Source organism: Drosophila teissieri, chromosome 2L (assembly GCF_016746235.2).
Source record: "Drosophila teissieri strain GT53w chromosome 2L, Prin_Dtei_1.1, whole genome shotgun sequence".
Taxonomy (NCBI): Eukaryota; Metazoa; Arthropoda; class Insecta; order Diptera; family Drosophilidae; genus Drosophila; species Drosophila teissieri.
Genome location: NC_053029.1, coordinates 3,091,737 through 3,117,115, shown reverse-complemented (window position 1 = coordinate 3,117,115; position 25,379 = coordinate 3,091,737). Strand labels below are relative to the sequence as shown.

Here is a 25,379-nt window from a genome sequence, read left to right as displayed (position 1 = left end):
GAGTCCGAGACCAAACCGGCGGTGGAGTGGATAATGCATGAATTAGCCGATGAGCAGCGAGAGCGGGAAAACCAGAACGGCCAAATGTGGGTTGGCATGCATTTCGAGCCGTTTATTGCCGCATCTTCCTGTCCCGCGAGCGGCGATCTTACTGAATGAATGCGATACGGGCCAATTGGCCATGCAGAATCAGGTTAAACAGCTCGGCGGTAGTTTGCGTTTGTCCCAAAAACCACGTATGTATGTACGTTGGTGTGAGCGAGAAAGCGTGTAATGCGCTTAGATTTATCACAGAATGAAGATACATTTTGTGGATCGGTTGCAACAGTGAACCAGTGGCCATCGCACATAAAGCAACCCAATTAAAGTACTTAAGAAATCAGAGGCACATTGATGAGTATGGAAATATTTGTTGCATTGTATTTCGAGTTAGCAAATTTTTCATGAAAGTGGTTTTCCTCTCGGCATTCAAAAATAACAGTCAAAGTTTACAATAAGTAAATAAAATAATGGTGAGCATACTCCATCAACTGATCAGCAGTGTTAGAAACTAATTAAAAAGAGTGATCCCAAGAAAGTTTGTCCAAATCGAAAATAAACAACAATTGCGTTGATTACTTGATTCTGCGAAGTCATCGCCCTGAACAGTTCATATCGATTCGCATCCAAATCGTCCAGCTTTAAGACCAGTTAAGGCTGTAATTTGAAGCTAAATCTAACAATACTCGTATATGCATTAAATGAACTCTAATATCGAAAGCGAGTATTGGTCCATAATGGTCAATATGCCTAACCCAATTTATTTCCCTGCATCATGTATCAGTTGCTGGAGCATCCCAAGTATTTGTTGAGTATTCTTTCGCCTTCAGCGGTAGCTTAAGCTAAGGTTGTGGTTTGAACTTTGTACAATGTTTAGGGTTAAATATTACGGCATAAGTTAGCTTTAAACATTACAGTCTAGGTGTTAGCCCGCCTTAGGTTGCCTCCGCCCTTGGCTCTCTGCGCCGGCTTAGAGCGGCTCCAGGGCCGCCGGCCCATGTGGACTGCCCTCGAGTTTGCGCCAGACCACGTTGCACATCTCGCGGACCAGCGCCTTCTCGCCATCGTCCATCTGGTCGAGTGCGCTCCCAGCCAGGTTGCCCAGGCGATCTCGCTCCAGCTGCTCACGCACCTCGAGCACCTGGAGGGCACGGACCACCGCCTCTGGTCGCCCGGCAATCGGCTCCGGCATTTGGATAGCAGCTGCTGCTGCCGCTGCAGCGGCCACGATGTCTTGCTGCTGCTGTTGATGTTGCTGCTGCTGTTGCTGCAGGTGGGGCGATGCTGCTGATTTGGCTGGAGTGGCTGCAGATGTGACCGTTGGCGTGGGCGTGGCCTGCGGCGTGGGCGTCGTCGGCTGCTGCAGGTGGGCCGTGGGCGTGGTGCGCTCCTCCTCCAGTTGCTGGATGCGGCGCTCCAGCGAGCGCACATACTGAAGCGTCTGGTCGTTCAGCGTGTGGGCATGACGTAGATCCTGTTGGGAATCAAATTGAAAGCGCCATTAGGTCATGTTCTTTTTGGTGATTTCTCTGCTTGCTCACCTGGGGTAGTTGCCGCTGCTCTGCGTAGTTCCTCAAGGCGGTGATGGTCTCATCGGCATTCGTGCTGGAGCTGGAACCATCGCCGTCATCACGAAGCGCATTCCTGGTGGCTGCTCCGCATCCGGCGCACAGCGCATTGGCCGCCACATGGGCACGCTCCTCGTCCAAGTAGAGGCACAGCTCTTTGAGCTCCAGATTATCGGTGATTAGCTCCTGCTGCTTATCATCCAGCTGACGTAGTTTGTTCTGCAGGGAGGAAATGAAGACATTAGTATTTAAAGAAGTGGAGTGCTGTTAGGGGCTTAATCCACCTGGTACGCGGCCACCTCCTGTCGCATCACACTGGCTGTGTATCGCCCAAATCTCTGCCATTCCCGCGCCAGCTTGCGTCCCTTCTGCCGGTCGTCGTCCAGGAAGCAGCACAGATCCCGCAACTCCTGGTTGTCGTCCAGCAGACGCTGATTCTGCTCCTTCAGCGCACGCAGTTCATTGACCAGCGACTGCAACTGGCGGTTCTGCTCGGCGGTCAGACGACCACCGCCATTGGCCGTGGGTATTCCCGTGCCGCTGGACGTGACCGAGGCATTGGGCGATGGGTGTTCCTGGTCGGGCTTGCGCACAAACTTCAGCATATCCTTCGCTCCCGGCTGGTGTGCTGGCAGATATCGCGACTGCTGCTGCTGCTGCAGTTGTTGCTGCTGTTGTTGCTGCTGTTGCTGCTTGATGGAGTCGGGAATGTAGATGCTAGATAGCTGGGGGATATCCGGCGGATACTTGAGTGGCAAGTGCGGCTTGAGGATCCCGGTGGCCGGCTGTGGCGGTGGCTGGTACCTCGGCGGTATGGAGTGGGCGGGTGCCGGTGCCTTCAGCTGCGGGCTGCGCAGAGATTGCTGCTGATGTTGCAACTGGTAGTGGAAGCTGCGGCGTTGCTGGCCGGCTAGATTGGGCAATTCTTTAGCGGATTGCTGCTGGATGGGCAGGCGGGAAGTCAGTGCCTGCTGCTGCGTGGTGTGCGGCTGGTGTATCGTGGCCACCGTCTGCAATTGATGTGATTGTTGCTGCGCCTGCTGCTGCTGCTGTTGCTGCTGCTGCTGTTTTTGGGCTGCCGACTGAGCTGTTGGCGTTGGCGTTCCGCTTTGTTGCTGCGATGAGTGTGGCTGGTGGGGATTAGTGGCTCCTCCTGTTGCTGGCAGCAATGAGCGTCGCTGGTGGATTTGTTGCTGCTGCTGCTGATGTTGCTGTAGTTTGTTAATTGCTTGCGTTGCTGCCTGACTTTTGCCTACTATTTTGTCAACGCTATTTATTTTTATCAAATTATGGCCCAAAGTGGTTGCTTCGTTTGTTGCTGCTGCTGCTGCTGCCGCGTTGTTAGTTAATGACTTTTGTTGCTGTTGCTGCTGCTGTTGATTGCCGGACATTTTCGTGTTGGTTCCTTGTTCGCCTTGTGTCGTTTCGGTGTTCCGTCCTCTGCTCGTCCCTCGCCCTGATTTTCCGGTGTCTACGACCTCGCAGTCATATTGTCAAGTCACTGCAAGATAGCACACACAAAAAATGGGCAGGGCATTAGCGAAAATCTTAAGTGGAAAAAGCTATAGGCCAGCAATAAATCAAGCCATTGCTCGGTGTAATTTATGCGACAGCCGAGGGCACGCCGCCGGAGCAGCATAATTAAACCTCCATTAGACTGCCGCGAGACGCTGATAGAAAGTGAAATGAGCATTTATCGCACCACTGGAGCCATGACATGGCACACGATGCGGGCACACACGTCCACATCCACATCCACGTCCTCGCCACGGAGTGCTCAACCAAAAGTGCAGCGAAGCGTCGCCAAAATGTCGCCAGCACACTTATAAAAAGGGTCCCCTACTTATGGTATATATTACAAGTATATGCTGAACTCATATTACTAATGGCATTTTTACGTTGCTACATACTGAGAGTTGCAATTAGGCTTCTTCCTAAAGAATTCCTATACAACAATCTTTTTGATTTTAGGAGAATTGACCCTCAGAGACTCTTATTTCTTTCGGTGTGGCAAAGGGAACATGTCGTTGGTCTCCGCTTTCTGGCTGGGATCGGATGGGCTGGCGCTGAAGCGTCTAATCACCAGATGTGCGTCGACTAAACGGAGGCTTCCGCTTCTGGTTTGGAAACCGAAAGCCAGCCCGATGCACTGAATCATCACCGCATATCAGCGCATTTGTATCTGGAAAGTGAAATTGTTCATGCCTTGATGGATGGCGGCTCTCTGGGGCAGGAAAATTGAAATGTTGCAGAGTTCGGAGATTGACGTGATTATGGTAGTTAGGTAGGGCAATTTGTGGTAATGACAAAATGGGTGTTGCATCAGAACGTTTTAACCAAATATGTCTGGGGTTATATACCTATATAATAGCCTGTGCTAACAGTTTCGTATTAACGAAGGCTAGTCAGATAAAGTTAAAATATAAAACAGGTAGTATATTTCATAGTTTCCCCTTGAAGCTGTGATATGGCTAAGTTAATAGCCACCGACTGAGCGGAAAGCAATCAATTTTATTTCAATTCAGAGAGGCGAACATCTGCATATCAGTTACAGCTGACATATGCTGTAAGTGGGTCTAACTCACTTTTTCCCCCTTCGAGCTATTTAGGCTGTCAACTTGTCCAGGGACTCCCCCTTTTTGAACGCAAACATCACATCGGGGTGAGAGGACGAGTGAAATGACAACAGGTGTGAAATGTAAGATGCCCGCGAAAGAATTTACAAAAGGCGACCACTTCCCCCAGAGCACCAAACTCATTCAGATCTTCGGGGTATGCGGGAATTACAGCAGTGCCCATCATTCAGCGAAATAAAAAAGAATCCTAAAAAAACAATAAGAAACTGGGGAAACATTGCGAAAATAACAAAGGAATGTGGCGAGGGCCTGGTTGTCGAGGTTGGGCCCTTCATTGTTGCACCCAGAGACCCAGACATCCAGACATTCAGACAGCCGGGGTCTGAACATAACACACACATAAAGCTCCGCTGGACAGCCAGTGGGATCTGTGGCATTCTGAAAAGAAAACTTACAAAACAAGGCAACTGTTGTAAATCATCGAATTACCTCAAAATAATAGCAATCGCTCTCAGCCCGTTTGGGGGGCCTGAAATTGGCCAAAAGGAAAAACGAAACGAAAATGCAAAGCGAAGAAGGGAAAAGTGAAGTGTCAGGAGGGCAACTATTCAGATACCCTACTTAATAGCAGTCTAAAAGTATGCAATAACATATATATATTAATAATATCAGATGCCTTTCTGTGTCCAAGTTTCCCTTTCAACATCCAAGTTTTCTAATAAACTTCATTTTCTCAGTTATCGATGCAAGGCCGTTCTTCTTGAAGAAACCATCGCAAGAATACCAGTACCCTTCGCAAAGGGTATACAAAACAATGCAGCAACTCTTCTCTCAAAAAACTGGAGGGAAGAACGGAGAGTGGAGGCCAGATCTTGAGTCACAGCCTCAGCCAAAAAACTCAGTCCCGTTGGCGTAGTTTTTGGCGACTTGCGAAATGAAGAAACCCTCCAAAAAACAAAAAACTTCGTGTGTCAGTTACGCTTAATGAGCACAAATATTGCTCTGCTTCTTCTTGTTGTTGTTGTTTGCCCGGCTATTGTTGCTTTTGGTGTAGATTTACTGGCTTTGATTGCCATGCCGTGTGCAAGTTGAAACTGGGATCCAGTCAGTCCTCCGTTTGGGTGCCCAGTACGATTGTGAGGCTCTCAGCTCTGAGCTCTGAGCTCTGAGCTCTGAGCACCGAGCTCGATTTCAATGAAGACGAGTCTCGGTCTCCCAGTCGGAAATGCCAATACTTAACCCTCAACTGCCCCCCAGACCCATTCGCGGCCAGCGATTCTCCCTTTTTTGGCCGGGGCCATGGGAAAACGAGGGGAGACATCAAATGAAAAGCTTCGCGGGCAGCAAGTAATGATGAAGGAGTGAAATGAAAGCTGCGGGCCACAGGAAGAACTCGGGATACTCTAACTATGAAAACACTAGGTTATAAGGGTAGGACTGAAGTGCTAAGAACTAAAGTGCTTAGAACTAAAGTGCTATTAACTATAGTGCTATTTAAAATTGATTGAAGAAAAAAGCCTATGATACATTATAATGAATAGTTAGCTAATTAAAGCAGCAGACACCCTGTAATTATGGGTTTCGGTGACTCATTAGCCACGAAGTGAAGATCCATAATCTGCTGATCTATAGCCCAACTTCTCGGGCCCACAAAGGAACCCCTAGGGCAAGGGTAGACCCATAAACAGCCTTCAATTTGTAGCACATGTACACATACTGCGTCTTAACCTTTTCCCACTTCCCTCCTTAACCCCTGGCGAACCGAAACGAGTCCCCTTTGCAGCAAATAGCGAATCATCACCTGGTGCCCGAAGTGGAGCTCAAAGTGGAAAGGGGTAAATAAGAAAACCGAAAAAAAATAATAAATAAAAATGTACACATTTCAATATGCGTGTACAAGAGCGAGTTTGGCCTTCTGCGATAGCTATGTACATACATATGTATGTCCAACGTATTTACTCGTTTGCTTTTACCTTTTACAATTTAAATACTCTACCACTTTATGCGTGAGGGCGTACCTACCCTCGCTCCACAGTCTTCTGTTCCTTTCGCTAATAAACTTTTGATCTGGCCAAAAGCTAAGCTGGCTTTGAAGTGGGCATGGGCGTTGGCCTCAGCTCGTTTTGGCCAATAACAGATTGCCATAATTAGTGCCATTTTAATAAGGGGTTCCAGCTCACAGCTCTCGCCCAGCTCCATGTAAATGTGAATTCCCAACGAGTCGAGAATTATATCCCCCGGGGGCTTCCGATTCTCAAACAGGAGGAGGTGAAGGTGTCGGAGTGCAAAATTATGAAAATTACTTTTCCCACCACTTTGTGGGTGGCTTCTTCGGCTGGGAGACTGGGAAAGCACTACCTGCAGCACTCGACAATGGACAATAAAACAATAAAACCAGAGTGGCATACAAAAAGCATAATAAGCTTTTAATGGGTCTAGCCATGAATTTATTTGTTATAGATGGCAACTGCCAGATACAAGCCAAGTTAATGGAAAACATCGTGAAGGGTTAAACTGAAAGTTACACGCAACCCGATGGGTAGAACAAAAACTGGTAGCACGATTTGCAAAGGAAGTGGATCTTATATTATAAGTGCAAGGAAAATATGAATATGATATTGAAATGGTATTTTTCAACAAATCAACTTCGTGTCATTTATTTTTCGCCAAGCCAGCTCTTTAAAAGTAATGATGAAGCAACTTTCTAGTGAACTTGATAATTTGTTGCTAGCCATTGAAAATTGCTGTTGATCGCTTTTACATAATCTTTGAATATAATCACTTTTTGCCGATTGATCATTATTTCTGCAAATGAGCTTCATCAGCTGAATTTTTTTGTTTTTTTGCAAATCTTTGGCATTTTTATTTATGAAATACCTTTTGGATTGGCCAACGGACCGTGAAACAAGTGTTTAATTAAGGAAATGAGCGTAGAGTCAAGTACGCAGACACGCACACGTGCAATCGGTAATTTAATAAACCCAAAGTACAATCAGCGAAAAAAAAAATTGGTTAATAAACGCAGAGCCAAAGGGGGAGCATAAATAAACATGGACGAATGGATGGATGGATGGATGGATGGATTGGATTGGATGGCTGGTTGAGAAACGCTCAAAGTCACTCAAGGTTAAGAAATCTCTTTGCGCACGCAGACGCACACGTATACGCACTGTGGCCACAACTCAACAGATCGCAGGCAATGACAGCTTTTTGGCCTTTTCGAGTGATGACAGCCACGGGCAGAAACCGAGTTTTTAGCCCGCACTGAGAAAGGCCGAAACCGCAAGTCATGTGGGTTAAGTACACTTACTTAACAACAATCCCAAGCTGACCGCGCGCCCAGACAACGAAGTCCACGATGAAAAGGCACAGGCTCTTGTTGTACTGGGCTATGCTGAATCGCAGGAAAATGGGCCAACCCATGATTGCAGCCACTTGCAGGAGGGTGATGTTAATTGGTCAAGAATAAGATCCCTCACTGCATTGTGTAGTAAATACAACCTATTAAGCAGACAATATGAATTGTAATTAAGAGCCTTGTTCGTAACGACTATGGTTTTCAGCAGGAAATGCCGCAGTTTCCATTTTATTTATTTTTTCAAACACGGATACATGGATTTATCGCCTGTTTGCTGCCAACTCCACTTGGCCACCCACAAACCATGGCGAATGCTGTCGCAGCAAACCTGCACACCCACATCGAAACATAAGAATATGGTAAGTACTGAAAGTCTCCGGATCGGGGCTGCACGCTCCATTGGATTTGGAATTGGCTGCGGATTTGCATTGCACGCACCAGAAAACGCGTGGTACAGCGTAACAAGCCGTCTTAATACGAGTATATCGTTTTTCAAACGCTGCGCCACAAAACTCCGGGGAAAGCCTGGGCCATATACAAATATACACTTATATATCAAACGCCTTCGCTGCTCGGATCGAATGACAAACGACAAGCGTCGCTGTCGCTGTCGGCGTCGACATTAAGTCATACAGATGACTTTGCTTGCCATCAGCTTCAGCTTCAAGAAAAAGAAAATAAAATAAGTAAGAAACTTTGGCGGAAGAGCGAAAATGTTCGTGAATGAACGAATGAATGAAGCGCAGACACAAAAGGATCCACACACCACACCGCCATTCAAAAGACTTAAGACACAAACTCGCCCATCGGCCTCAAGTTCCATTTATCAACGGGCTCGGCTTGGGAAGATTTGTAACCATCGAAAGACGATTATGTTGCACGTGACACTCACTCTCTGGCTCTGCAGTTCTTGGAAAAGAATTCAATCCGGGTCCATAGAAATGGATACGCTTGAAATGCATACGCCACGATTATAGACAAAGTCAAAAATGATTTGACTCTAATTTTCAATCGCTCACGAGGAGGCCACCCACAAATTTGTCTTCTTCATGTTCCAGCCACAAACTTTGAAAGCCATGTGTAGCACAGTAGGCAAGAAACAACAGCTAAACAATGCAAAAAGCTAACGAGTTAGACAAAGGCAGGAAAACAAAAGACGGGTGGTGAGAGTTAAAACTGAGTGAAGGTTAAGCGATAAGTCAAAACTGAGTTGGTGGGGGGCTAAGTTGATTACCGATGCGGCGGCTTTTCCTAATGAAAAGCTCCAAACTGGAGCAGTAGCTGGGCAAACAGCTGTGGGAATTATAATTCTCAGCTGGCTAATGGAAAGAAGAAAGGGCTTAGGCAAGAGATTAAAAAGCTGTGACTTGGCTTTATGGGAGAGTTCAAGTACCAGCTGAATCATAAATATTTGAATAGATTAAACATAGATATAGACATTAACACAGGCACATTTACACCTAAGCAAGTCAAGCTAATTGAATTATGGTAGTAGAGTATCACAGCTTAGAACTATAAATTTATATGATTTCTCTTGCTTTCCCTACTGCTCTTTTAGCTTCTCGCAAACACGAACCCCATGGGTCTAATAGGTAATAATCTGCTTAATTATGTGCTGAGCTGAACAGAATATAACATACATAAAACTCTGAACAGAATTAATATGTATGTAAATTGTGTTGCAAACATCTTGGAATATTGGAGGTCCCTTATCTATATTTTATTCAAGTCAGGCCCAATCGAAGCGACTCAAAATTAACCTGAATAGGCATCAATTCAGAGCCACTCCCTGGGCAAATTCGAATACAAATCGAGAAACCATAGCTCTCGCCAATCCCTCAATCGGAATCGGCGGAATACAACTTCCATTTCTCGGCTCTACGTTGTTATGGTTTATGGGTATCATTTGTGTCAAGTCTGCGTCGCATATTTGATTTTTACGACAGCCGGGTAGACTCGGGTCTCCAAGTCTCAGAGTCTCCGGGTTTTGTGGACCTCCGACCGCCCGTCGATAGCCATAAACTTGGCCATTTCATGCGCGAAACTGCCAGGCAACGGCAAACACTTTTGTGCAAATTGTTTATGCATGTAAATTACCTGAAACGGACAAAAACTCTGCTCACAAATGAAAACCCAAATCGTTTCGGTAACTTTCGAATTTATCGCATAACGAGAATCTTTTGGCGAGAACTCATTACCACGCCCTCCGAAAACACAAAAATCTCAAGTGGGAATCTATCTGCAAGGCAGTTACAACATCCACATTAACGCAGAACAAGCCGCAAATTGTTGGAATATGCTAATTCGCAAGAGTCGGCGAACGGGGAAACATTAATCTTAAGGCCAGCATCGAGTGGAGTGACTTGTAAGTCGACTTCTTGCCAAAAGCTAGAACATGAAAACCCAAGATCAAGCCGGACTTGATAGAATCCCCCCTTACCCCTCTTTACCATAGTCTATACATGTTTTTTCTATTTTCTGTTGGCCCCGTAACCCAGTAAAGTTCATATGTACAAATATTTAATTATCATCGGGCTGGAGGCGGTTCGAAAACATTCTTCATCAGCAAAACTGAACATTTCTTCGTTTCAAATTTCTGTTTCATCATGCCTCTCTCCACATAAATTAACCTCACAAAATTAATAAACGGGAATAAATTCATGTATGCTAATGCTTGAATTCTTTTGTTGTCGCTGGCATTTCATTAGTCTTGGGGCTGCTGAAATTCTTCTCGAAGTCCAGCCAGCTACTTTCGATTTTTGTTGTCTGGAATGGCTTTATTTAGAGAACACAAAACCCTCCACATAGTTCACAATCCCCGAACATTTTGAATAAACGTGGGCGGTAAAGAGCGCGTGCTGCATATGGTGTGATATGATTCTCGGAGATTACAGGTTGCCACCAGTGTGGGTGGAGTGTCCGGAGCGCAATCAATTATATATGGTGGTATTTGACACGATCTCAGTTATAGTATAGTGAAGTTGAGAGGCTAGTCTTAAATGGGTTTAAGGTTTTAAGGTTTGTAAATAAGTTGGGGCTCTTTAGGTTTTAAAATTCATTTCATGTTAGTTTCAACGTTTATAAATGAGATAATTGATGATGCTATCTGCTAATTTGGACAGCTAAAATATTTCTTTCCCTAGGGCTCTCCAGAGCACCGCCCTAGGAAGGTCACAAATTAGACCAAATTATCCCAATAGAACCAATATAAATCAAGTCACACGTTGATTTATGCCTATGAAAGGTTATCGGGTGCCATCTTCTACTTTTCCCTGTCATAAAACTGGAACCCAGAAAGCAACTGGATCAAACTGTGAATGAGAACAGGGACTATTCATCATTTTCCTATGCCGTGGGATTACGAAACCCGAGATAATAATTTATGAGGGCCCTAAAATGTCCTCGACTCTCTCGCCCTTCCTCCCAACTGGGCCTACCTCACGTACAAGAGACGTGAAAACTTCATGAAAAACCCGTGAAAAATACGTGAGAAGGGCGGGGAGGAAACAATAAAGGGAGCCGAAAACAATGCGTTATGTAAGCATTAGCACGCTTTAACCTCCCGCACGTCCAGTTAACGATAAAAACAAAGACCGCAGCGTGAAGAAACCATAAAGAACTACCAACTCCGGCAACCCAGAGCAATAACAATTAGCGACAGCGGCAAAAGCTGGCGCGCATGCGCAATAAATGCCTGGAGAACCAATTTACAATTTCCCCCCGATTCCACAGGGCCGTCCAATTAAATTTCTATTAATTTTTTACCAATAATACGGCTGGGGCAATGCCATAAAAAGCGGAAACCATTAAAATGACTACGAGAATCTCAGTCGACCGAAAAGGAAGGGGCGAGGTAGGAATTCTATTTCCTTTCTTGGGCACAAAAGCCGCTTAGAGTCGCACTTCTTTTGTCTGCCAGCGCAACAAACTTCCGGATTGAACGATCTATTCAAAGACCCGGCAACCCGGGAACCCAGGAAGGAAGCCACTTGGTGGGCTTAACCCAAAGAGAGCGAGTTACGGTGGAAAGGGAAGTGTTACACATCGGAGGTGAAACTGCGCGTTGCAGCTTTTCCACGCTGAATTTATGAACTAATTAAATGAATAAAAAGACAGTTCCAATCGGGCGGCGATGAAAAGAGCAGTATGTGGGGTAACCCAACACCAATACGGCATGTGCACTGGCGAAAATACATCTTAACGTACACCAGATACTTTTTAAAAACCATGAGGGGAAATATTTCAAAAATCGATATTAATACACTCAATAAATGCATGGCAACTTTGCAGTTGGCAGACCGAGAATTGAGCAAGAGTAAGAGTAAGAGATGCAATACCAGATCGATTTTCGCACAGTGTTCCTTTTGGTCACTGAGCCATGTCGATCGGCTGTCTTCTCCTCTTCGCAACAGCTGGGCGAGAGGTGAGAGGCGAGGTGACCAGTGGTTGGTTGGTCGGTCCACCGGTGGAGGCTGTGTTCTGCCGCTGCTCTTGTTTATAAATCAAGTCACATTAAGTGTAATAATAAACGCAGATCGAGGCGAACTTGAGCCGGTTCTCGGGTTCTCCCTCGATTGGGTTGGGGCTATGCGAGTATTAAGGCTGTGCTGCGGCTGGTGGCGAATTGAATAAGTCATAAAATGGGAGGGCGGGGGGTGTGCAAGGTGGGAATTAATAAAAATCTGGCCAAATTGTGGCAGCGCGTTCTTCTCCGCTTCGATAATTATGGAGACCAGAGCGAGCCAAAAGAGAGAGGCTTTGGCGGAGCTGGAGAAATGTCAAAACGTACGCTTCATTGCCGTCGCCTGTCTGCTGTCTTCAGTCTTTTGGCTTCAGTCTTCTGGCTTCAGTATTCAGTCTTCAGTTCAGTTCACAGTCTTCTGGTCTCTACTAACGATAACGACAACAAAATGCTGATGGCACAAATTATAGTCAAGCAAGAAAGAAAAACGGAGCCGGAGTTGGAGTTGGAGTTTGAGCTGAAGTTGAAGTTGGAGCTGCAGCTGAAGTTGGTGTTTGCAGCTCGGAGTTGGAAAGAGCCGCAGCTGAAGACCGGCAGGCCGGCAGTAGAAAGCAGAAAGCTAGCCAGAAAGCCTCCGTCTTTCGGTCCCCAGCCCCCAGTCCCCAGTTTCCAGTCCCCAAGCCCGCTTTGTCTCGAGCCCCACAATTTCCGCCATTTATGACAGTCACAAATCGAGTTACACTCACATACCCACCGCCTTGACTTTGTCTATAGCTATAGCTTTGGCTTTGCTTTGGCTTTGGCTTGGGCTTCAGATTCAGCTTTAGCTTTAGCTTGGCCTCAGCTCCAGCCCCAACTTCAGATGGAGCCTCTCCTCCAGACCGCCGCGTACTTTCTAATTTCTAGGCGCACTTTTTCACTCGATGCTCCGCCGCCTGGCTGCCGTTTTTGATGTTTAATACCCTAGAAAATGGATGGACACACGAAACTATACTATACATATTGCTAGGTGAATATTTACTTCTTTACTTTCTAACTTTTATACTTCACGCTTGGCTTCAAACCAGTTGTTTGCTTAGAAATACAAAATATTTAGCTATCATTTAAGACATATGTATATTTATACGTTCCAAATTTTAGTGTATGCCATATTCGTCAGCGGTGGCATCTATTTACCAATATGTTCGTTGTCATTGCTTTCTGTTGAACATACAAGTTTTTTTGGTAGTTTTGTATGGTCCATCTCTCGAGTCTCCGCCAAGTGTTAATGTTCATTTGTGCATGCGATATTCCCCAAATTGCATGCAATAGAAATTTGTTGTCGAGGTCGCACCGCTCCGGCAAACGAGCTTCAAAACAGACCCAATGCCGCCACTCGGTTCCGTTGATACCCCGGATGCCACAGTCCCTCCCCCCAGTCCAACAGCCCAGATCTGGAACCCCCATACCCAATGCCCAATCCCCACTGTAACCATAACCATTCACAATGCCAAAACGGCAGCAGCGGAGAAAAACGACGCTTTTGGAGGAGGTTTTTTGGTAGCTAAGTGATGGGAGGTCAAATCAGTTACAGTTACGTGAGGCTGTTTTGGGCCAACAGGAGAACGTTTTGGCCAGAAGCAGAGCGAATGGAAAGTAAAGAAGGGGCCTTCTAATGAACCTCAAGTGGAGCACCCCTCGAAACGAGCGAACAACGCCGGATCTCATGCGATTCGAGACCATTTGATGATCTAATGTCAGTTCCAATCGACTGGTCTCATTTACATTCCAACGACATTTATGTCGAATGGGATCATTGCCTATTACAATGGTATGTGCAGATCCCATTTGGTGTGCAATTAAATCGGGCATCTCTTTCTTGTGCTTAAGGAAAATGGATCAGAAAGCGTATCATTGCATATTTTATCTTACTACAACTAACTAGTTTTTATCAGGAATCCGAATTATGATCATGTCGCACGAAGAAGACTTGCACTTATCATTTATGTTCGTTATCTGATCTACATGCTCAGAACACGATATGTCGATCTATAGATCACTTATCATACATTTCAACCGGTTCCGTTTCGATAATTTCTGGAATTTATAGCATCCCGAGACGAGACTTGTTTTTATATCAGCGCATTCTGATACAGTTATTCCGATTCAATTTTCCCGGCGAACGCTTAGAATATTCTTTTAGATTTCAGTAATTTAGTGGAGCTGCACTCGAGACGCCCCCTTGTGCTTCCTCGTGGGCCGGAGCCACATGCTCATGACCGTTTGTCATTTCCAGAGGCGCGCCAATTGCCAGAGTGGCCTGCGAAGTATTTCTGCGCTCTCTGTGTGAGAAAATGTGGCCAAACGGTTAATAACAGCGGAGTAGGTTGGCCAACAGGGGGTTTCCTCCAGGCTTGGGGGGCGGGGATCGGGGGATGGAGGGTGCGGCGAGCGCAGAAACGGCAGCCACAGTCAACATAACTGAGCCCAAAGGAAAAGCCACAGTTGCGGTCAAAAGCATAGCACCAACAGTGACACTCTTATGACAGCTTATGAGTCTTATTTGTTATAACACACACAAATAGATCAAATCATTGGATATTTGAATAATCATTTAAGCAAGGTTTTACTTACGAACATTGCAACAGTTTAAGTTAACCTACTTCTAGCATTGCCACCGCCACTATAAGCGTGCAAGTATGTGGCCATGTGGAGGAGATTCCAGCGATGGCTGGGACAGGAAACTTAAACTAGTTCTAGTTCTAGTTCGAGTAGCTGCCTTGCAGGCGTTCCACAAACTGGGACACTTGTTGCGCCAACTTGGACACTCGATGGCTGGATGACTTGGCTTGGCCTGCCCTGGCTGGCGAGCAATCAAACTGGCAGCCGCAGCCCCAAGATGACAAAGAGACGAGGCTTCCCACGCAGCAGTCACTCCCATGCCACCCCTGCTCCTGCCCCCGCTACTCCCACGCACCCGATGGCCGAATCCCGAAGGCCCGGAAAAGAGAAGCCAGCCTAAATTGTCTTAATGGACCATGAAGAACCCGCGGAGACGTAAAGTGCCGAGGAACACCATACGCCACACACCAAAGAGATTCTGCAGATGGCGGCAGGCGCGCGTAAAGCTCGAAACCGCCCAATTAAACAGAAAGATATACAAGTATATGGGTGCTTATGGGAATATAAAAAGCGAGGCGACACACAAAACAAAATCACCAGCGAGGAGGACAGAAAACGAAAGAGTGAACGGAGGCCCGGCGGCGATGCTGGCGATGTTGGCGTGGATAAGCCCGAAAGAAAGTTTTCTTTCATTGACAAAAATTTCTTACTCGACTGCGCCGTCTTTTATTCTCCGCCGCGTACAACGAACTTGGCCTCAGATGCCCACGGGCGCGGATCTTAACCCATTAAGATGCCGGGCCAAGTTAGGAAATTCTTGTATTCTTGAGTTCCTTAAGACTCAAAATGGCTATAAAGGCTTAAAGCAATAAGTTTTCACCTCGGAGCATTACAAATAATTATTTGGACCCGAAAGGAAACATGCTCATCGTCGGAAAAGAGTTATCACTCTTAATTAGTATTAAACTGTTGCATAGTTTTTGTGGCATGTGGCCAAGTTTTCCCAACTGCAGCATTCTCCTTTCCACTTAACCCATGGAAAAGGCATTTGCATTTCTTGGCCGATTTCTCCCTTTCGCGTTAATGGGTTAATGCTGCTGGTTGCTGGTTGTTGGTTGCTGGTGCCTGGCATTAGTTACAGTTTTCAGTTTTCCGATACACGAAATTGACTTTACATATTTCAGGCAGCGGGCGATGTAACAGGTTGTTGGGCGCCATCTCTTTCGCTCTCGCGGGCATTTCGTTTCGAAACGGTGGCGTCGCTGCTTTTACCTGTTGCATGCGGCGTGGTTGTTGCTGTTGCAACTGCTGCAGCAACAGCAAGAGCATCGGCAACAAAAACAACAACAACTGCGATGCTGCAGCGTAGTCGGTTTTCGCTGCTGGTTTTGTTTGATCTTGTGTCTTATTGTTGCGCGTTGTCGTGTATCTTTCTGCCTGTTATTTGTTGCTTTCCTCGGATGCGATACTATCGCTATCGCTCCTGCTGCCTCTCTTTCTGCCCCCCTCAGCCTCCCGGCCCCATCAGCCCGTCTCACTCACACAACCGGGCAACTGTTGAATTTATTGGCGCATATAAATGCCTCAAAATTGATGTTATTGTCGTCCGATATTCCTTTTCTTTACCCAACCCCTCGCCGCCTCGCCGCCTCTCCGGCTCTTTCCTTTGTTTGTGTCCTGCTTGTTTTGGAAATTGATTTTTACTCGGACTTTTATGGCTATAGTGGCTAGTGGCGGAGCGATAAGTGGAGGAAAAACCCGCCTTCGGTTGGGCACAGTGGAGGGAAAAGACGGAAGACAAAAGACCAGAGACAAAAGAAGAACAAATAGGCAAGGTGGGCGTAGCGCTGACAAAGTGGGCGTTCCCGAGGAGAATAGAGCAATTTTCGGGATCGAAGGGAAAAGTGGGGGCAATGAGTTAATTTTCCGTGGGCCGAGGCCCATGGATTTTCAGCCGACTGACGTGGGCTTGGTACACGTAGAGAAGTATCGATTCAATGTTTTTCAATCGCTGAAAAGCCTGCATTGAACTTCTTATAAGTGAGTTATCATGTACTCGGCTGATGATGACGATCTACTGGGCATTTTCTTCTTTAGCTTTAACTATTTAAGTAGTTCCTTGCACTGCTGTGAACTTGTATTCATTTCTCTGTGTGGAGAAACGTGGGCAGGGAAAATGGCAAGTTTGGCCAAGGCAACTGCAATTGCTGTTGCCCATCTAACAGCAAAACTCACCTTTAGCGAATGTTTTTTATTCCAATCCGATCGCACGTCCGCTCTCGCTCGCTCTCTCTATCTCTCTCTTTCTAGCTCCTTCTCTCCTTTCAAAACAAATCACAAATATTTGCGCATGCGCGACTGCGCATTCCAGGGATACAGATACACGAACACACACACAGACACACACTCCTGCAGACAGGGGCACTCGATTCCGGCGTTTGTTTTGCGGCTAATTGTTTAAACAGCGCAGATTATTCTTCACACTAGCCGTATTTGTTTGTTCATCGGCTATTTTCGTTTGTTTTTGCTTGTTTTTGCCCCGCACGAGCAAATTTGCAGCGCACACGCAGCCGAGAATTCGCGCAATCGCTTTTTCCTGTATGTATCTTTTATTGGCCGCAGTTCGCGAGTTTTCATGCCCTTTTCGAGAGCCCAAAAGACGCGTCGCCTGCCGCGTTTCGCCAACTATTTTCGGTTGGCTAGAAGCCCGTGAAGGCGGTTTTAGCCGGTGTTCCTTGCACTTAAAAACACTCAAGCGGCGGTCGCAACTCAAGAACCGAAAGTTTGCGAAAATGCGGGCGGTGTAGTTAGTCGCCTACACGAATGGTTTGCATCCAGAGCGCGGTGAAGTGTACCATAATTTATGCGATTTTTAACAATAAAATAAATACAACGCGATATTTCAGCCGGCGATGCGCACTTCTGTGTTTTTGAACGGCAAACGATCGCAACGATCGCAGTTTTGTGACTGAAAGCGACCGATTTCTAGAGATGCGTTGGCTTCAACCTTAGTGAGTGCTGTCGACTATCGATGTCTGGTAATCAACTAAAAAATCGGAATGGAATAGGTTTGGTTTGAAGCGTGGATAAAAATCGGTCTGTCGATCGATCGACTACGATTTTAGTACATTTTCAAATTTAAGAGTGTCCGTTAATGTTCCAAACGGAAATTTATCCTGGCAAACTGTTTTTATAAGGAAACCGTTTATTTATAGACTTTACGGGTAATCAGCTGGTTTATATATTATTCGTAGACCCAGTGTATTCCATTGCCGGAATTATCCTCATATATAGCTGCTACACCCCAAATGGAGTACTCCCATAGTCCACCATAATCTCGAACTGAATACTGATGCTCCAATTCATCCAACTCCATCCGCTTCACCGAGCCCGCGCAGAATTCGTCATGTGCGACGCACGAGAAGAAGTTGAACCCAATGAGTCCTTTTGTCTCCTGTGGTGGCTCCCACGTAACTCTTCTCGCTCTGAAGTCAAACTTTAAGTCCCGTGGGTCCCGCCTCCCGGAGTTTGCCAGAATGGGTAATTTTAGTTCCGTTCTATTCACCGATCTTCCCAAGGAATTCTGACTCCAAATATACACGGTGCCCGGCCTTGTGGGATCCCAGTCGTAAAAGAGTGCACAGTTGTAGGTCTCACGCCGTGCTTTCTTGCTGAAAATGGAATTACAATAGTGGTTGGTATAGATGTACCATTTAAGTTGATACCTAATGGCTTACCCCGTGTCCGATTCCAAGACGTACTTAAAGTCGGGACCCCCGAATTCCAATTTAGACAGCCCTTCCCAATATACATAAAGATCGGTGGTGCCGGGTTCGTACGAAAATGCATTGGGCACGAACTTCGGCGGGCGATCCGGTACAGATGCATTCACCGATACATTGAAGGAGTAGTAGTCCCTAGTCCAGGGCGAATTCGGCAGATCGTAGCGCGACCAGAGACGCACTTCGTATTGAGGGTAGCGATAAGGCGTCAACCGGAAGCACACATCCTGCGGACTGTTGAAGCCAGCTTTCACGTGGCCAATTATAGGCGCATCATTTTCACTTTCCGAAAGCAGGCTTACACGCCACTGGAACGTGGAGTTATCATTCCGCGAACTCCACTGGCCATCCACACAGACCACATTCTCCCTCCTGCTGATGTGGGGTGAATAGTCTCGCCACAGTGGCCTCGTCATTTGCTTGTCGGTCCGGTGAAATTCGTGCCTCTGTGTACCATCAGTGGTTTCCACAGCAAAGCTGAAGGTGTGATTCGAAACGGTACGGTTGGTCGGACCCGGTAGTATGCAGTGGGCACCAGCAAACACATCCGGCGGCTTACAGATGTGATAAGCAGAACTGTCCATGCTCAGCGAATAGTTAATGTTGTTTGCGCCTCCCACTACCCGAACGTCGGAGGTGCACACCACATCCGGATTTGTGTCCTCATAAGTGCACTCAAAGTCCCAGAAGTCGGATGCCCAGGAACTGGGCACCAGCAGGATCAGTAAGCTCGTCCGCCAATCCATGTCGACGAACGTGGAATGACAATCTTTCGCTGGAGTGGAGGTACTTATGGGCGCACCATATCAGCGCCAGATGCCAAAGTCCAATAAGCTCTGCCATCAAGTAAAGTGCTCCTTAGCTTCATCTGGAGTGGAGCTTTCTCCAGTGTAAGAACATCAAGCCGTGAGCCTGGTTAGGTTAGGTATTTTCAGATAACCTAATCAGTTGCGAAGTGTATATAAAAATAAATGTGAACTTTCTCGGCTGTGCATTTACTTGGACCAATTTAATACTTTCAAGTTGGCTTTACATAACTTGTGTAATTTGATCTTGCTTATGTATGTACATAAAAGCATAAAATATATTGCAAAAATACATATGTATACATGGTATGTGTGTTATATAATTCTCTCTATAAAGGTTGTAAATCTTGCGTACGGCTGGTAATTAGAATATTTGTTTACATCTGAACACTTAAGATCCACCGTCCTGATCCACTTAAAACTTTTAACGTTTAACTTTTAACCTAAATCTAGCTGTTTAACGCGTTGAGTGTTTCTCGTTTCTGGTTGAGTCCATGTGCATTAGTTTGTAAATCTGTTCAAAACTGCATTGTTCGTTAAAAAGGGTTTTTTAAAATATAAATATCGATAATTTAACAGGTAAGAAGAATAATTTCGTAAGAGTAGCTGGTTAAAACAAACAAGGGCTAACAAATCCGTAAAATATGTATACACAAGCTATCTGCTCCAAGCGATCATAAAGAACCCTGCTCCGTGACCAGCACCACGCTCTGCTCCTGCGCAATGGCAGCCAGCTCCTTGAGCCACTCGTCCATGAGCACAGCGCAGAGGGCCAAGTCACGGGATCGCTCGGTGCCACTCGTGCTGGCGATGATACCCATGGAGGCCACCGAGTCCAGGGACGCCGGCTCCGAGTTGAAACCACCCGTCGACGGGCCGCCATCCAGGCCGTGCAGGGTGCTCGCCGAGTGGGTGGTTGTGTTCGACTGGGCGGAGAGCGTTAGAGTGGAGCCTGCGATGCTGCTGTTGCTTCCCGATGCCGCTGCCGATGTCGCGTTGGCTCCTGTGCGTGGTGCTCCCGCTTGGGGCTGCGTACTCAAGCTGGTCTCGCATGTGCCTGCGGATGTCTGTGCGTGTGACATGCCTCTTCCATCAATGCTGGCATTATTCCCCACCAGATTCGAGGCAGCGCCTAAAAATTGAAGTGGGGATTAGCAAGAGCTCATGGCTTTAATGACCTTTTGGGTTAATGAAAACAACACAACAATAACCACATGTATATATGGGATTCCACAAATGTTTCATATACTCTACTTTTAACTATTTTTTAGTGGAAAGCATAATGTACAAAGCGCTACGAAAATAAAGACACTACGCCTAAATATTAACAAGACTATGCCATATTGGGTTAGGTTTGATTAAAACTTTAAATATTTTATCAAGCGTGAAATATTTACCGGTGAAGAATGCGTAAATTTGTGATAAGCCAGATGAAGCTAAGATTTGTTTGATTTTTGTTTTCGATTCGATAAAAATAAAGAAATAAAAGAAATTAATTTATTATAAACGATGCCTGCGGGCATTTTACAGATACGAGTATGTGTGTCAACCAAATTCAGCCCTGAATGAGACCTGTTTACGATAATTCCATCGGTAGTACATTCATTTAAATGTTTTATTGATTTACCAGGTTTATTTTACATTAATCGGAAATGAATCAGGCTAATGCAGGGCTTAAGTACGTGTAAATGTGTTTTTGTGAGTGAGGTGTGTGTAATTTGACCCAAAACCAACTTTCTTCCAACATCCAACGCTGCAGATTTGTAAACTGTTGGTAATATCTAGTTTGTTTGCTTGGTTTGACTTTTTGAAAAATATAGAAGTTGTGCAAGAGTGTGACAGAAGCAGGTAACCGATTCTGTTACTCACCAGAGGAGCCATTGGGGGGCGTTGTGGACGTGTTGGACGCAGACTTTCTGCTAAACATGCTGGTGATGGATTTGCTGATGCTGCGCCGCTTGTTATCACTGCGCTTGAACGGATCGTAGGCACTGGTGGGCGTGGCCTGCACGGGCGTAGCGGCCGAAAGGGTGGCGTAGGCGGATCGGAGTTGTCCCTGCTGCTGGCCGGAGTTCGTTGCCATCTGTTGCTGCTGGCTGTGATGCATTGGAGAGCCCTCGTTGCCCTTGCGCGCATTTGCCAAGCGAAACTCTCGATCAATCAGTGACGAGCGCGCCACATCGATGATCTCCAGCGAATCCTCCGTCACTGGCAGCTCGGCATCTATCTGCTGCTTCAGAATGCGCAGCACCTGGTGAAACGAGGGCGTGTCCGAGGTGATGGCTATGTCCGAGCGCAGCAGCAGCGAGTGAATCAGCGGCAGGGGATACCAGGCCAAGCGAGTGATCAGACCGGTCAGGTGGAGATTGACGTACAGCGAGTTGCTCGTGAAGGTTTGCAGTTTGCCCCAAATGGCATTGAGAAAGGGACCTGGAATAATAGAACATAGCAATTATTTATAAGGAACTAAACATGTGTGAAACTATTCTCACCTAAGCTTACGGTGCCCTGCGCAAACAAATCTTCCGAGAAGTCAAGATCCGTCAGTATTAATTCGTTGCGATTGTTGTTCGAAGTGCGCCATGCCTCCCGTTTGCTGGATGCACCCAGAACGCTGCTAAGGCTGCTGCTATTGTGATCCAGATCTGCGTCGCTTGCTGTGGTGGCCAGGGTTGTATCCGTGGCTTCGCTTTCCTCGTCCGCTGGTCGCCACTTGAAGGATTCGTAGCCGCTTGACTCGCCAATCGACTGCAAGCTGTCCAGCTGCTTTTCACTCGTCTCGTTGGCGGCAATGGGACCGCCAGCGAATTCACTGAAGAACTGACGCGCCAGTTCCAAGGCGTGGGCGTGAACTCTTCCTTGGCCGTGACGAGGCCACTTTTGGTAGCGATAGCTGTTGGCCCACTTAAGGCAATCCCTTTGACACTGGGCAATCCGCCAATGAGCCTCGAAGAGATATGCCTGGATATTCGCATACAAACTATCCCCCGTGTGCACGCCGTAGTAGTTCCAGTTGGCTCCAATCGTCTTGCTCATGACCGGAGATGGGAGACTCGGCAGAGGCGTCAGATCACTCACCACAGGCTCGTGGACACTCTTCGGCCTGGCCAGATCTCTGGCCCTCTTCATCACATCGGGCGAGAGGTCCAGGAAGAACTCACTGCTATTCAAATACGGATCGATTTTGTTGATCTTGTGGCGATGTGAGATGGGCACATGCTTGCCAGGCAACATGAACTTGAGCAGCAGCTCCAGCATGAGGTCCTCGCAGTGCAGACCCAGCAGGGTGTCAAACAATGCCATCGTAACCATGCACAGGTTGGCATCGGGTGAGTTCAGGCGCTCGACCAGAGCATCGATTATCCGTTCCCCGTCAAACTTCTCCGTATCGAGCAGGAACCGAACGAAGGCCCTCAGCAGTCCGGGCTCCGTGATGGAGCGCAAGATCAGGTCCAGGTACGACATGGCAGAGATTTGCGAGTCGATGTTCGTCTGAAAATGTTTGCCCTTCAGTGTCTGCGAAAATGGAGCGCAAAAAGTTGTTTCGAGATTTCGAGGTGTGTGTGTGGTTAGCTACGGGGAAGGAAAAGGCACAAGAAACACACAAGAGACGGAAAGCAGAAGGCGGTGCAGTTCCCTAGATTAAATACGGGTCTTACCATGAAAGATATTGGTTAAGAATATCAAATTTAAAATGACCCTCGAGTCAAGATATAAACCATAATTGCATAATATCTCTAGTTTTACGCTTCCTTAACCAATATCTAAGTAATGTTCTAGCTTAAGGACAGGACATAAATGATTCGCTTGCAACCAACACCACAGAAATGCATCGAAGACAAATTTTCACGAAGAGAGACCGAGACGAGACAAAAGCGTGACTTCGCTCACCTGGAGGATCGCAGGTCCCAGCACGGGAACAATGAAGCCCTGGTACATGAAGTCCAGCAGCTGCTGCTTGATCATTTCGTGGGCCACCTGCACCACGGCGTTGCAGAATTCGAGGGCGTTCATGAAGAGCGTTAGCTCCGGGATCTCTGTCACATCGTCCGGCGTGATCCGGTGCCAGTCAATTGAGCTAATCTCGATGCTGTTGGGCAGACGCGAGTAAAGCCCACCCAGGCCGGTCACCAGCAGCGGGCAGATCGAGGAGTACTGGGCTATGTACGTTCCAATGTTGGAGTTCTTCTGCGAAAGCGCCATGCACAACAGCAGAGCATCGCGCGCTTGGTGACCTAGACTGCCCTCGCGATGCACGTACGGGATAAGCAGCGAAAATATTATGAAGCTGAAAGTACAAACAAAATATTTATCAGATACAGAAGATACTTTATAATACTTAATAGTTTATAATCCTTATAAATGGTACAAGTCAAGTGGCGTCATCATTTATAGTCGGAATTTTGTGAGGTCAACTTTTTAAACTATTGCCTTATCTGGCTTATTGATGAATCATAACTCAAATATTAATTTATCGCTATTATACTTTATGTTGCAAAGACTTGCTTCGAAACTGACTAAATGTATATGAAATGTATATAATATATAGGTTATGAGCTCACTTGGTGGTGGTTCCGCTTTTGGGTGGCGCCACGTTGCCATTTAATATCTGCTCCTGCACTTGCGTCTGGGCGGAGAAGAAAAAGAGGTCCAGCAGGTGGACATTCTGCATGAGAACCACGCACAGCTGGTTCAGCAGGATCACGAGGCGCTTCTCGAGATCGGGCGGAAAGATCTCGCCCTGGCTGGATGCCAGTATCTTGAGCAGGGGTCGCAGGAAGGGCTCGTGGCAGAGCAGCTGGTGGCGCGAGTGACTGACGAGCAGTTCGTACAGCTTCAACTGCTCCAGCCTCACAGCGTTGGCATACCGTCCCGTGGTGCAGGCCCACTCGTACAGCTTGTCCAGAAGATTCTCGCTGAGCAGGAATTCCAGGCAGGGCGCCGCTGGCGGACCACTAGCCTCGGCCGCCGGCAGCGAGACCTTGTTGCAGTGATGCAGTTCCACGAGCAGTAGGGTGACCATGTAGTCCAAGTGGGAGACCACGCCCAGCACGTCATCGTGCGAGGGCGGCGCACTGTGCTGGATGATCTCGAAGGCCTGCTGCCAGTGCTTGCAGAAGCTGTCGTAGCAGGCGCGCGGATCGCAGTCCGTGGCGGCGTCGATGGGTCGCTGACGGAGGGGGCCGCCGTGTCCGGCTGAGGCAACGCCTCCCCCGCTGCTCTGGCGCAGCCACATCGTTTTTGGTGCGGTTTGTGTGCGATTCGGTGGCTCTTAGTGGCGCTGGTCCGCTGATAACTGCTCCGTGTGCGTTTCGTTTGGCATGAATTGGTGCTGGCACTCTGTTATCTCTCGTTTTGTGCTTTTGTCCGACTGTGTGAGTGGTGAGTATTTCAGTGTTGCTCGCTTTGTAAATATTTAGAAGCTAAAAGAAGACGCACTTTAGTTGAATATTCGCTATTTACTTTTTTCTAATGCTCGGCCAAGAACAACAAGTGACACACTTACGCACACACCTGCCTATGTGTGCCCACCTATTTAGGCACTGTGTGGTTGTTGTTGCTGCTGGTGCTCGCTCACCTGATGATGAACTGATCGTCGTCATCGTCTCTGCTGCTTTCCGCTCTCCGTGCATCGTGCATCCACGCCCATTATGGTTTAATGGTCCTTTTTAGATGGATTTTCACGCTTGCAGCATTTGCAGCGCTTTTTTTTGGCACTTGGGCAATTACAATTACAAATACAATTAAGTGGTAGTACCAACACTTCCGCAAATTTGCGGACTAGATTTGCGTTCTTGCAGCTCGAAATGCGCGCTTTTGACGCGGGTTTTTAAGTCAAGAAAGGGAAGGCAGTCCGGCCCACACTTTATTGCCTCATTTTGCACTATTTTCGTGAGTTTTCTAGAGCAATTCTGCGTAAATATTTACAATTATATCTGCACGGAAATAGAGAGTTAGAGATGTGCAGCTACTAATATAACATATCGATGTTTTGATTGTACCTGAGCTACATCGAGAATTTTAGACATCGATGTTTAGTAATAACATTTAATTTGTATTTTATTTTTGACTTTTTAAACTTATACTTTATCAAAGGCATTTTAAGTACAGCGTGCTATAAATCGCTTATTTTGTTAGTTTGATTATATGCGCTCTGTTCCAATTTCCCAGCGTTCCACATCCCTGA

General features: G+C 46.8%; 2 protein-coding genes across 6 annotated transcripts; both read right to left on the bottom strand.

Annotated features, from left to right (window-relative positions):
* Positions 1 to 466: 466 nt before the first annotated feature.
* On the bottom strand, positions 467 to 17,557 carry LOC122620001 (transcription factor SPT20 homolog). Its single transcript, XM_043797264.1, has 4 exons — positions 16,840 to 17,557; positions 1,892 to 3,108; positions 1,581 to 1,826; positions 467 to 1,513 (listed from the first exon to the last, which is right to left on the bottom strand). The coding sequence occupies exons 2-4, from the start codon at positions 2,996 to 2,998 to the stop codon at positions 1,010 to 1,012; spliced, it is 1,857 nt and encodes a 618-aa protein (XP_043653199.1). The 5' UTR covers positions 2,999 to 3,108; positions 16,840 to 17,557; the 3' UTR covers positions 467 to 1,009.
* Positions 17,558 to 19,683: 2,126 nt separating this feature from the next.
* On the bottom strand, positions 19,684 to 25,238 carry LOC122611908 (FHIP family protein GE18198). 5 transcript variants are annotated; one of them, XM_043785323.1, is made up of 8 exons: positions 25,195 to 25,238; positions 24,771 to 25,128; positions 23,755 to 24,615; positions 23,084 to 23,480; positions 21,685 to 22,708; positions 21,062 to 21,622; positions 20,590 to 20,628; positions 19,684 to 20,324 (listed from the first exon to the last, which is right to left on the bottom strand). In XM_043785323.1, the coding sequence occupies exons 3-8, from the start codon at positions 24,426 to 24,428 to the stop codon at positions 19,867 to 19,869; spliced, it is 3,153 nt and encodes a 1,050-aa protein (XP_043641258.1). In that variant the 5' UTR covers positions 24,429 to 24,615; positions 24,771 to 25,128; positions 25,195 to 25,238; the 3' UTR covers positions 19,684 to 19,866. The 5 variants fall into 5 exon arrangements, with proteins under 5 accessions (XP_043641258.1, XP_043641257.1, XP_043641259.1 ...); XM_043785322.1 differs by lacking the exon at positions 25,195 to 25,238 and having other exon boundaries at positions 24,771 to 25,166; XM_043785324.1 differs by lacking the exon at positions 25,195 to 25,238 and having other exon boundaries at positions 21,685 to 22,684; positions 24,771 to 25,166.
* Between the last annotated feature and the right edge of the window lie 141 nt (positions 25,239 to 25,379).

What these genes read in the sequence shown, in the direction of transcription:
- LOC122620001 (XM_043797264.1), bottom strand. Translation starts at nt 2,998, where the DNA reads ATGTCCGGCAATCAACAGCAGCAGCAACAGCAACAAAAGTCATTAACT. An exon ending in AGGAGGTGGCCGCGTACCAG is followed by an intron (nt 1,827 to 1,891) that starts GTGGATTAAGCC and finishes TCCTCCCTGCAG; the next exon opens with AACAAACTACGTCAGCTGGA. An exon ending in AGCAGCGGCAACTACCCCAG is followed by an intron (nt 1,514 to 1,580) that starts GTGAGCAAGCAG and finishes GATTCCCAACAG; the next exon opens with GATCTACGTCATGCCCACAC.
- LOC122611908 (XM_043785323.1), bottom strand. Translation starts at nt 24,428, where the DNA reads ATGTGGCTGCGCCAGAGCAGCGGGGGAGGCGTTGCCTCAGCCGGACAC. An exon ending in TGGGACCTGCGATCCTCCAG is followed by an intron (nt 22,709 to 23,083) that starts GTGAGCGAAGTC and finishes CCATTTTCGCAG; the next exon opens with ACACTGAAGGGCAAACATTT. An exon ending in AATTTACGCATTCTTCACCG is followed by an intron (nt 20,325 to 20,589) that starts GTAAATATTTCA and finishes TTCAATTTTTAG; the next exon opens with GCGCTGCCTCGAATCTGGTG.